The 12,543-nt window shown below is 41.7% G+C and overlaps 1 protein-coding gene across 1 annotated transcript; it reads right to left on the reverse strand.

Annotated features, from left to right (window-relative positions):
* Positions 1-8,973: 8,973 nt before the first annotated feature.
* On the reverse strand, positions 8,974-11,832 carry LOC112800346 (uncharacterized). The gene has a single exon (XM_025842577.2). It carries the CDS (start codon positions 10,968-10,970, stop codon positions 9,114-9,116), a length of 1,857 nt encoding a protein of 618 aa, XP_025698362.1. The 5' UTR covers positions 10,971-11,832; the 3' UTR covers positions 8,974-9,113.
* Between the last annotated feature and the right edge of the window lie 711 nt (positions 11,833-12,543).

The following is a 12,543-nucleotide window of genomic DNA, read 5'->3' on the forward strand; positions in this document are numbered from 1 at the left end:
TCCCCCTTTCAATGTCTGTAGACCTCTCCACACATCCTTGAAGCTTATCAGAACTTTGTTACGTCTCACTTCAGAGATGGAAACTCCTTCTGGGTTTTCCCAGATTCCCATAATGGCATTTTTGCTGCTTATAAATGGGATTTCTTTTGTTTGATATGATTTGTCCTACTAAATTGATGCTGTCTACTTTATGTTCCTTTTCGCTGTTTGGCTTGATAGTGACTGTTTTTCCTTCTATCGACTCTCTTCCAAAGTTTGGCATGTTTTGTGGCATCTTGTGTATCTTCTTTTGGTGCACTGCTACTGGTAGATGTATGTGATTGTTGGTTAATTGGCTAGCGTGGTAAACTAGTTTGAAGAGAGAAGTGAAGGTGTGATCAAAGGTGTTGGGTTGTGAGGTGGAGGTAACAGAAGGTTAAGATTGTATGGTATTTAATGTAACTGTTTATGTTTTGGTTGAAATTGAAGCAACTCCCAAATTGGAGTAACCCTGTAGTGATACTCTCCTGTAGAGATGAAATGTGCTCTCTTGTAGAGAGAATTTTACTTTTTTTTTATTGACTTGGCCATGGGCCAGAAGACTAACCCGGCCCTAAACCCAGAACCTGAACCCGCCCAGCTCTCCAGCCCCAATGCCCGACCCTAACCTGTAGAGACATCTTCTTCCTCGAGATTGAGGCGTCTTTGATCCGCCATTATCATCGGACCTCCGTGCTGAGCTCAAAAACTTCATGCATGGCGTTGATCATGTAATAGTTCCTCCTGGTCGGAGTCACCAGCTCCAGTTCGCATCTCGTTCACTGTGGGCGTTTCGTGGTCAACCGGCACGGAGTCCATCCCTCGTTGAAGCTCCCGGTGGTGCCCTTGAAATCTTCCTGTAGTTGCTGATCTCACAGCCGTGATGTGTCTGCTGCATTCCTTATGCCAAGCAAGATTCTGCCCAGACATAAATCTGGCATCGTCCCCTCCACTGAGCATATTCCTTATGTTGATAGTGTCCCTGCTGGAGTCATTCATCGGCCTATGCGAAGTCGTAGGCTGAAGCCGCCGTTCCCCTTGAAATGCATGGCTGTTCCAGGTTTTCGCTTCCACCCGCCCCGGTAATCCTTCGTCGCTTTGATCTCGTTGAAGGTTGGTTGAAACTGAAACCCGATTGTCTTGAGTTTGATTGCATTGATTGTTCTGAAGATTAGTGAATCCTACTTCTATTCTGATTATATTCCTGACCTGTACAGGTGGAGCTACTGTCCACTGCCTCTGTAGCTGATCTTCTGCTGCCATCGCTGCCATTTGGTGAGCTAAGATGTTACCTTCTCATGGAGTCCAAGTAGCTCCCACATCCGGTGCCTCTTCTAGCATTTGCAGAATGTCCCTGATGATTGTGTCTGTTGCATTCTGATATAATCTCCTCTACTCCCAGTTGACAAGGACCCTGTCTAGCCTTTCTCTTGTAACGAAGCCATTTCTAGGTTTGCTAAACCATGTGAATTTTCATCCTTTAAGATCGATGTCCATCAATCTGTTGCTGTTCACAAAATTCCTAAATTCTTCCACCTGCTCTCTTGGCTTTGGGTGTAAGCCCAATTTTTCTTCCTAATTCAAAATATCATTAAAATCCCCAATGAACAACAGTGGTTCATTTTGATTTTGATTTTGAGCTACTAAATCCCTCCATTGCTTCCTTCTTTGCCTAAAGTTGGGGTCTCCATACACAAAACAGCAATCCAATTTATTTCCTTCTCTATCTGTAATATAAGTTTTAATAATATTATGACACCAAGAGTAAATATCAAGATTCATATTTCTATTCCATAAAAGACTTAGACCTCCGGACAAGCCCCGGGGTTCTACACAAAAGGATTTATCAAAACGAAGTTCTCTCTTTAACTTTCTGATTTTGCATTCCTTAGCTCTTGTGTCCATAAGGAAAATAATGGCCGGCTTGATCTTTTTGCAAAGATCTTTTAATTCGGAAACTGTCGTGGTTGCCGCCACACTCCGACAGTTCCAACTTACTATACTCATGGCTGGGGTTGTGGCATGTATAGGCCCGCCTCCTCAGCCTCTGTACTACTAAGAACAATTTGCATTTCCCCTACAACTATGTCTCTCTCTGTTACGTCATCCTTCCTGGTCCTTTTGGTATTGGTGCTGTCTTGAAACAATTCTTCTTTTTCTTTTTCCTCTGCAGCTTTGATCATCAGAGGGTCCTGTTTAGCCCTCTTCCTCTTGATGTTCAACTTTCTTATGATCTCTATTGTGAGCCTCTTTTTCCACTCAGCATGCAAAGCTTGTGTCTCCTTCTTTCCACTTTTATCTTCGTCCTCTTCCTCGGCTAGCTCCACAAAATATGTGCCTCCTCCAGCTGTTCTCTGTATAATTAGGTTCTTCTCTTTTGCCATGCCATCTTTCTCTTCCTCCATTCTTCTGAGCTCCCAAATATCCCTGCTGTCCTCATTAGATTTTAAAGCCTTGCCTTTGTTTTGTTGTTCCGTTCCTCCTGCTACATTTGTTGTGTTTTTTGCACCAAAGCTGGCCTTCAGAATTTCTCTTATTGTCTTTGGGCCCAAATCATCCTCCGTATTGTTATGCTGCCTTCTACATCCTTCTTTTTTCCTGCCCTTTTTTGTGCCTTGTTGGTCCACTTCCATTAGGCTTGTATGGTCTAAATTGTTTGGGCTTCCTCCTTCTTGGTTAATGCTTTTCTGTTCTCCCTGTTGTTTCCCGGTCTAGTACCCAGATTCTATTCCTTCTTTTATTAGGCCTGACCCATTAGTATTCCTTCCTTTTATGGCCCTGATCTCATTTAAGTCTGTCATAATTTTCTTTAGTATCTTCTCAGCTCTTCTATTGTAACTCCCTTGATTTTCTGCCATCCTCAGCTGATTAAGAGGGATTTCTCCTACCTGCTCTGCAGCTCTGAGATCTATTTGCCCTAACTGCTCCTTATTTTCTGATGCTACTTTCTTTCCTTTTTCCTTCCTTCACTCTTCTAGATTTCTACCTACTCTGCTAGCTACAGAATCCTGTAGTTCCTTCACTCTCTCATAGTTGTCCTGGATGTCACGCGCCTCCGTCTCTTCATCCCCTTCTTGTGATTTGCTCTGCTTCCATCTTTTTCTCTCTCCCCTATTCAGAGATTTGGCTTGGTCTACCCCTAGCCCATGGGTATATCTGGGTACGTCTGGATTCCACGCCACCATGACCATCTCTTTATTGCATTCCTTTTTGCTGTGCCTTATAACCCCACAGTTCATGCAATAACAATCTTGAAGGCACTCATATTTAAAATGAACCCAGATATTGGGGAGGTTTTCCCTTGCCATATAGAAGCCTGTGGCTAAAGGCTTGAGAATATCCACGGCTACCCTTACCCTTAAAAAAGTTCTTATGAGTACATGGTTCCTCATCGGATCTTCCACATCAATAACAATCCCCATCATGTCTCCAATAATTCTGCCTGTTTCACTATTCATGTTCTCCAATGGTAGCCTATGTATCTGAACCCAAAACTCCATATATTGGTGGCTGACCTCCGATATTGATTCATGTTGTGACCATAGTTGGAGATTTAGGAGATGACCTTTTATACTCCATGGTCCCCCTTTCAATATCTACAGACCTCTCCACATATCCTTGAAGCTTATCAGAACTTTGTTACGTCTCACTTCAGAGATGGAAACTCCTTCTGGGTTTTCCTAGATTCCCATAATGGCATTTTTGCTGCTTCTAAATGGGATTTCTTTGTTTGATATGATTTGTCCTACTAAATTGATGCTGTCTACTTTATGTTCCTTTTCGCTATTTGGCTTGATAGTGACTGTTTTTCCTTCTATCGACTATCTTCCAAAGTTTGGCATGTTTTGTGGCATCTTGTGTATCTTCTTTTGGTGCACTGCTACTGGTAGATGTCTGTGATTGTTGGTTAATTGACTAGCGTGGTAAACTAGTTTGAAGAGAGAAGTGAAGGTGTGATCAAAGGTGTTGGGTTGTGAGGTGGAGGTAACAGAAGGTTAAGATTGTATGGTATTTAATGTAACTGTTTATGTTTTGGTTGAAATTGAAGCAACTCCCAAATTGGAGTAACCCTGTAGTGATACTCTCCTGTAGAGAGGAAATGTGCTCTCTTGTAGAGAGAATTTTACTTTTTTTGACTTGGCCATGGGCCAGAAGACTAACCCGGCCCTAAACCCAGAACCTGAACCCGCCCAGCTCTCCAGCCCCAATGCCCGACCCTAACCTGCAGAGACATCTTCTTCCTCGAGATTGAGGCGTGTGCTCAAAAACTTCATGCATGGCGCTGATCCTGTAATGGTTCCTCCTGGTCGGAGTCACCAGCTCCAGTTCGCATCTTGTTCACTGTGGGCGTTCCATGGTCAACCGGCACGGAGTCCATCCCTCGTTGAAGCTCCCGGTGGTGCCCTTGAAATCTTCCTGTAGTTGCTGATCTCACAGCCGTGATATGTCTGCTGTATTCCCTATGCCAAGTGAGATTTTGCCCAGACATAAATCTGGCATCGTCCCCTCCACTGAGCATATTCCTTATGTTGATAGTGTTTCAGCTGGAGTCATTCATCGGCCTATGCGAAGTCGTGGGCTGAAGCCGCCGTTCCCCCTGAAATGCATGGCTGTTCCAGGTTTTTGCTTCCACCCGCCCCGGTAATCCTTCGTCGCTTTGACCTCGTTGAAGGTCGGTTGAAATTGAAACCCGATTGTCTTGAGTTCGATTGCATTGATTATTCTGAAGATGAGTGAATCCTGCTTCTGTTCTGATTATATTCCTGACCTGTACAGGTGGAGTTACTGTCCACTGCCTCTGTAGCTGATTTTCTGCTGCCGTCGCTGCCATTTGGTGAGCTAAGATGTTATCTTCTCATGGAGTCCAAGTAGATCCCACATCCGGTGCCTTTTCTAGCATTTGCAAAATGTCCCTGATGATTGTGTCTGTTGCATTTTGATATAATCTCCTCCACTCCTAGTTGACAAGGACCCTGTCTAGCCTTTCTCTTGTAACGAAGCTATTTCTAGGTTTGCTAAACCATGTGAATTTTCCTCCCTTAAGATCGATGTCCATCAATCTGTTGCTGTTCACAAAATTCCTAAATTCTTCCACCTGCTCTCTTGGCTTTGGGTGTAAGCCCAATTTTTCTTCCTAATTCAAAATATCATTAAAATCCCCAATGAACAACAGTGGTTCATTTTGATTTTGATTTTGAGCTACTAAATCCCTCCATTGCTTCCTTCTTTGCCTAAAGTTGGGGGTCTCCATACACAAAACGGCAATCCAATTTATTTCCTTTTCAATCTGTAATTTAAAATTTAATATTATGACACCAAGAGTAAATATCAAGATTCATATTTCTATTCCATAAAAGACTTAGACCTCCGGACAAGCCCCGGGGTTCTACACAAAAGGATTTATCAAAACAAAGTTCTCTCTTTAACTTTCTGATTTTGCATTCCTTAGCACTTGTTTCCATAAGGAAAATAATGGCCGGCTTGATCTTTTTGCAAAGATCTTTTAATTCGGAAACTGTCGTGGTTGCCGCCACACCCCGACAGTTCCAACTTACTATACTCATGGCTGGGGTTGGGGCATGTATAGGCCCGCCTTCTCAGCCTCTGTACTACTAAGAACAATTTGCATTTCCCCTACAACTATGTCTCTCTCTGTTACGTCATCCTTCCTGGTCCTTTTGGTATTGGTGCTGTCTTGAAACAATTCTTCTTCTTCTTTTTCCTCTGCAACTTTAATCATCAGAGTGTCCCAGCTAGAGTCATTCATCGGCCTATGCGAAGTCGTGGGCTGAAGCCTCTGTTCCCCCTGAAATGCATGGCTGTTCCAGGTTTTTGCTTCCACCCACCCCGGTAATCCTTCGTTGCTTTGACCTCGTTGAAGGTTGGTTGAAACTGAAACCCGATTGTCTTGAGTTCGATTGCATTGATTATTCTAAAGATTAGTGAATCCTACTTCTGTTCTGATTATATTTCTGACCTGTACAGGTGGAGTTACTGTCCACTGCCTCTGTAGCTGATTTTCTGCTGCCATCGCTGCTAGTTGGTGAGCTAAGATGTTACCTTCCCGTGGAGTCCAAGTAGCTCCCTCATCCGATGCCTCTTCCAGCATTTGCAGAATGTCCCTGATGATTGTGTCTGCTTCAGCTAAGGGCGTTCTTGCCTTGATCGCTTGAACCAGGGGTAAACAATCTGATTCAATTATACAGTTCCTTATCTAGAGATTTTTTGTGAGAATAAGAGCTTCTCTGTATGCTTGTGCTTCAACTGCTAAAACTGATGTTGTCTTGAATTTTGATGATATTCCAGTAATGATTTTTCCTTGCCAGTCCCTGATCACTGCTGCTGATGCTGCGATTCCTGTTTCCCTGTCAAAAGCCGCGTCTATGTTCACTTTCACCTTGTTGCGAGGAGGAGGCCTCCAGGTAATTCTTCTACTCTCTCCATTCCTGCCTGCTATAACTTTGTTATCTCTGTTTAAGTCCTTTGTTGTAATAAGGTATTCTGCTGTAATCTATTCTGAATGAATTATTGTCTGTTGTGGATTGAGTTTTGTTTGCTGGAATATGTGCTGGTTCCTTGCTTTCCAAATACACCAACAAACACATCCTAGATTGCACAAAACTTTGTCCTGTTCATTTCCTGCCACACTCTTGATTTTGTCAATTGTATTCATGAACCATTTATCAAAATATCCCACAATAAAAGCCGTAGGCACGATTTGAAGACTAGATCCAAACCACACCGCTCTAGTCCACGGGCATAATAATAGCACATGTTCAATTGTCTCATCTTGTTCCTGGCATATGCTGCACATCGGTGTAAGAGCACTTTTATGTTGATATAATTTCGCGTTCACTGGCGAAATTCCGTGCACTGTTTTTCATCAAAATATTCTAACCTTTTCTGGTACTGGTAACCTCCAAATCCTATCCCATACCTCCTTCAAGTTCTGGATTGTCGAAGCTTTGCTAAGCATTGCCTCTTCCCTTGTATCTTTCTCCTCCTTCGCTGCCTGGTATCTGGATCTGACTGAGTACTGTCCGTCGTTCCTATACGGCCAAACAAAATGATCCTTCTTATTAATCAAACTGATAGGCATTCTGGTTATCAGCTCAAGCACATTACCATGAAAAATATCCCGAATTTTGTCTAAGTCCCAGCCCTCGCTCTCTCTTATTAGCTCGCTCACTCTTCTATGTTGAGTTTCTCCGACTCTCCTCAACTTGTCAATTCCTACCACCCAATTATTTTTCCAAATGTCTATCCCTGCTCCACTTCCTACACTCCACCTTCCCTCCCTTCTGAGAAAATCTCTACCCTCCAACCTACTCTTCCATATCCATGATGTGTTCCTTCCTCTTCCCGCTTCCCATAGGCTGCAATTAGGATAGTAAGTGGCCTTTAGAATCCGAGCCCATATTGCTTCTTCCTCCTTTAGAAGTCTCCAAGCTTGCTTAGCCAAGAGTGCTGTGTTTTGGCATTCAAAATTCTTAAACCCCAAGCCTCTGTTTAATTTGCTCCTGGTCATTGTTGTCCAGCTCTTCCAATGAATGCGTCTTTCCTTACCATTGTTAGTCCACCAGAATCTTGCAATTGCTGATTCAATTTTTTTGCAAAAAGACTTAGGGAATTTGATGATGTTCATGGCATAGATTGGAATCGCGTGTATAACAGCCTTTATCAAAACCTCCTTTCCAGCTTGATTTAAAAGTTTCTCTTTCTATCCTTGCATTTTGTCTAGAATCTTCTCTTGTATCCACTCTAGCGCCTTGTAGGAAGGATTAATAGTAATACCAATGATAGGCTTTTTTTTTTTTTTGGTTAGAGATCTAGACCAAAATCTGACCCAAACCTAATACAAAAACTCAAAGCCCCCAACCCGACCTGGAAATCAAACATACGTTTCCCTCTTAATTTTCCCAATGATAGGCTATGCAGGAACATCTTAGGTGCAAGCATGCATAGGTTGTTTGGAAGAAAAGCCTTTCAAGTTTCGGCCCAATCTGATATGTGATCCTAAGGGTTTTTGTTTACGCTTGGAAATACTCCACAACGAAAAACAATAAAATCAGACCCAAGAATACAAAAGAAGCAGCTTGGCAATACCGCAATAGTACCCACACTCCCACTGAATATTTTCTTAAAAAAATACAGAGGTGAATACAAGTGTCATTTTAAATCCAGACCCCCAAAAAAAAGTGTAATTTTAAATGTTTAATACATTTGGTTCGTCCATTGTAGGCTGGTGCATAGTCATTGATTTAATTGAGGTGTTGTGTTATTGCTTATTAGGTTATAGTCAAACTAAATTAGTGTTCGAAACCTTATATATTAACTAATTAGTTAAAACTACTGGACTTCATGCATGCCACTAGCTTTTATAAAAATTAGAGCTTGGTCAAAACCTTTATATATCTGATTGTTTATTAGTTATTACTCCTTACATGTATGATGTATTCATTAAAGTATTAAAAGAATCTAAACAACTTATCTTACTAAATAAAAGTAGTCCACATCAATAAAATTTTATACATGGTTTGACTTTTATTTGCCATATTTCATTGCTCTAATGCTCTTGTTTCGGATTCTAACCTGAGAGTCTAGTTCACAATATTTATTATTTTTATGTAGTCTTTAAAATAAATGCATCACATTAATAATGCAAATATTGTGAATCAATGGCAAGTAGCCCTAACGTGGGATAGTTTGAAGTGTCCAACTCTAGAAATTAGATCTCTTTGGAGTTTGGACCATGACCAAAACCCAGGTCAACTTGAACAAGGAACATATGTATATGTATGTTCATTGTTCAAAAAGGCAGCAATCACTTTTCAACTAGCTTGTGTTGAAGACTTGAAAAGCGAGTTGAGGTCTCACTCTCAATGTAACAAATAATGAGGTGAAACTCACCTGTAATTATTTTCATGTGAAGTTTGATATTTAAAAATCATTAAATAATTTAACAAGTTTGATTAAATCATCATCTAATAGTTTTCAGCTATTAACTTCACATGAATACAACTGCGCATGAATCTTCACAGAATAATTAACAAGTGAAAACAATCTTTACAAATTAGAATGAGGGAGTGTATTAGTTATTGATGCAACTTATGGTTATGGAAAGGCATTAAGCCTCCTCTAGACTGATAGAGCTCCAACCTACTCTTGGATTCGTGCAACAATTCCTCAAGAGTTTGATCTAAGGCCATAGAAGATTGCTTTGATGCCCATTCAAGAACTCCCAGAACCTGGGCTTGTGCAAGGTCTTGGCTGTCAGGGACATGCAATGCAATGTAAGAGAGCAGAAGCAAGGCCGGAATCTGAAGCATCTGGTCTCCGAAATACACAAGCTGAATGAGGTGTTTGGCCCCTCCTGCGCCTATGATGGCCTTTGAATGATCCAGGTGGAGGTAATTCTCCGAGCAGGCGAATTTGGTCAGCGCAATCAATGTCTCTCTTGTCACCTCTGCCTCTGTTTCATCAAGCAGTTTGACCAAGGGACCGATCATCCTTGTCTCGGTGGCCCGGAAAGTCCTTGCCAGACTCCCAACAACCTTAATGCAAGGAATCAAGAGATCCGAATCCCCTTTCTCGATGATCTTAAGAACTTCATCCACCACAGCCTTGCAGGCAGGGGAGTTTGGCTTGAATGCAGACCTCCTCAATTCAGGATCTTTCTCTGCCACGGCCGCGATCTCCATCACGGCCATGGCAGAGTTGTACTGCACAGCCTCAGGACCCCTCTGGAGCAAAACAGCAAAACAAAGCAACGCTCTAGACTCCGTGATGTTGCGACAAATGGCAGAGTTTCCCTTGGCCAAATGCCAGAGCGCCCTGGCCGCCATCTCCTTCATCTGGGCCTTGGTCTGAGGATCTTCAAGATCCCTCCCCTTCATGTTAATCCCGGAATATGAATGATGATGATTCTCCAATTTCTGATTGGCTTTGGCATTATTAGCAGCATGCATAGCCATAGTAGTAGTAACAACCCTATGAAGCTGATTTCTAGATTGATTATGATGATCATGATGAGTGGCCAAAACAACAGCATGAATCGAAGTTGGTTTGAGGCTAACAATGGAGTACTTACTGTGTTCTTGAACAGTTTCAAAGGCAAGGTGAGCAACAAGTAATCTTATGATGTTATGTTGCAAGAACATGTCCTGGCATTTGGGGTAATGAGCGCTCATTTCAGACACAGCCCAAGCCACCACGCTTTGAACTTTCATAGCACCTTCTTTAAGCACTTGAGCGAATACAGAACACGCGCCACAATGTACCATATGCTCCACGCTCTCTGCATCACGCGCCAGCAGCCCGATGGCGCGTGCCGCGTTCTCCTGCCCCTCTGCTTTTCCTTCCTTTAAGAGCTTCAACAACGGACTCACTCCTCCTTCCTCGATGATCAATCTGCCGTATCGCTGGTTGCCGGTGGCTAACGACGACAGAGATGCTGCCGCGTCGGACCGCTCCTCCAGGGAAGCTGTGCAGAGGATTGCGATCTGTTCCCATATGAGGCAGAGGATCGGCTCGTTCGCGGCGATCGGAGGGAGCCCGAGGTACTCGTCGTCTCCGTCGGCGCCGGAGATGACGCGGAGGAGCCAGGAGACGTCTCCAACGGAGTTTTCAAGAAGGACGGCGGTTTTCCTGAACGCGCCGCCAGGGATGATGGTGAAGACGCGCTTTACAAGACCGTTGGAGCGGCACTTGAGGACAAGAGAAAGAGCCCTGTCGAGCGCATGCTCGGCTTCCTCCACGATCCGGCGCGTGGGTCGCTCGTATAGATCGGAGCTGGCACGCGCCGCCTGACGGAGCAGCGCTGCCAGCTTGTCCGTCTTGGACTTGAGCTCGGAGCATTCCTGCTTGAAGGAACTTGCCTCGTCGGCGGCCTTGGTGACCTGGTCCGCCAGCTGAATCGGCTTGGAAAGAATATGCTTTACTATATCCGCCATGTACGGTTTTTGGTATTTGTGTGCGATGTGAGCAAATGGGGTTTGGTTTTAAAGAGAATTTGAATATGTGATAGTGATAGTGAGGTTCTTAATGGAATATGAACAAGTCTCTGCTTTGGAATTCAACTTTGTCCTCTGTTTTGCGTGGAAGAGTCTGTGTTGATGGCAATGAAAGAATGAGATTGGGTGATTGTGTATTTTACAAGGTCAAACACGGTTTCTTTCTCTCTTCAATGTTATTAGTTATTAGTTATTACACTATCTATCTCTTTAAAAACCTCCTCTTAACTGCAATAACCACCTTCAATTCTCATATTTTCTTTTTATTCTTTTAATAATTAATTATTTAACCTACCCCACCAAAGGATTCATCACCTTCCAATTATCTTTTTTCTCTCGCCTTCTACCAAAATCAACACACAGCCACATGGTACAAGAATGCACTTTTCTTATTTTCTCTTTTTTTTTAGTAGGTTGTCTTTTTTTATGATTGGAGTTCATTTCGGGATGCTTGATGTTCACATGCTATGCTTTAGTGTTTTTGTTGTCACTATCACATATTTCGATTTGCCATTTTTAGATAGCTGAAGCGGTAAGTTTGGTTTTATTCAAGGATTAACCTCAATCCATTATGACATATAAGGGCCTACGTGAAAATCACCCTCGAGAGGATGCTTGCTTTAGCTGAATAATATCTTTAGGAAATCCTAGTTAGGTGAAGATATGTAGTGGAAAAAATAAAATCTTGAAAGTGACTTAGTTTCACTTGCTTAGTTATGTTACATACAGTTCTATTGAAACCTTTTTTTACTCTCTTACGACAATGCAATTAAACCATCCAAAAATTTGAAATTTTCTTGTTACAAAATTCGGTAAATTTTGGTTTGCCATATTATTTTTTGGTATTTATTATACATTGATCAAGGATCTCTTTCACTGAAGTCAACATTTTCACGGTGGTCTGAATTAGTGAATTACACCGAGTCAAGTATGATTTGGTCACTATGTAATAAATTTTATTAACAATCCCCAATTGCCATAACTCTTTTTTATTATCTTAATCACGACGTGGTTTATTTCTTTGTTCATTAGCGTAGGAAAATCTAAAGTGGAAATGGAAATGCATTTGACCACTTTTGATCTATTACTAATTTGAACTTTTCAACCGCGTGCTTAGGTAATTTACGGGTTTTATTTCAATATTATAATGTATATAATGAATTCTTCTGATAACAATATACTTAATCCAAATAGTACTTAGCAATAATTAAATATTCAATTATTTATTCACAAAGGCATGGGGAACAATATTTTCAAGAGACTTATTAAAGATTATGAGAATTGAACTGTTTCTTTAGTTTGTTTTTATCAGTCGAATTAATATTAAAGAACGATCGAGTAGATTGTATGTTCTGAAAAATAAAAATAATACAATGTATTTTGGAATAGATATTGAAACTATTAAACATCTATTTGTCGCTTGTGATTTTACTTAATCTATACCATCTATACCAATATATAATGGGAATATGGAAGTTTGGTATCCAAATCTTTTTTCCTATTTTGCCCCTGT

This window comes from Arachis hypogaea, chromosome 5, assembly GCF_003086295.3.
Source record: "Arachis hypogaea cultivar Tifrunner chromosome 5, arahy.Tifrunner.gnm2.J5K5, whole genome shotgun sequence".
NCBI lineage: Eukaryota > Viridiplantae > Streptophyta > Magnoliopsida > Fabales > Fabaceae > Arachis > Arachis hypogaea.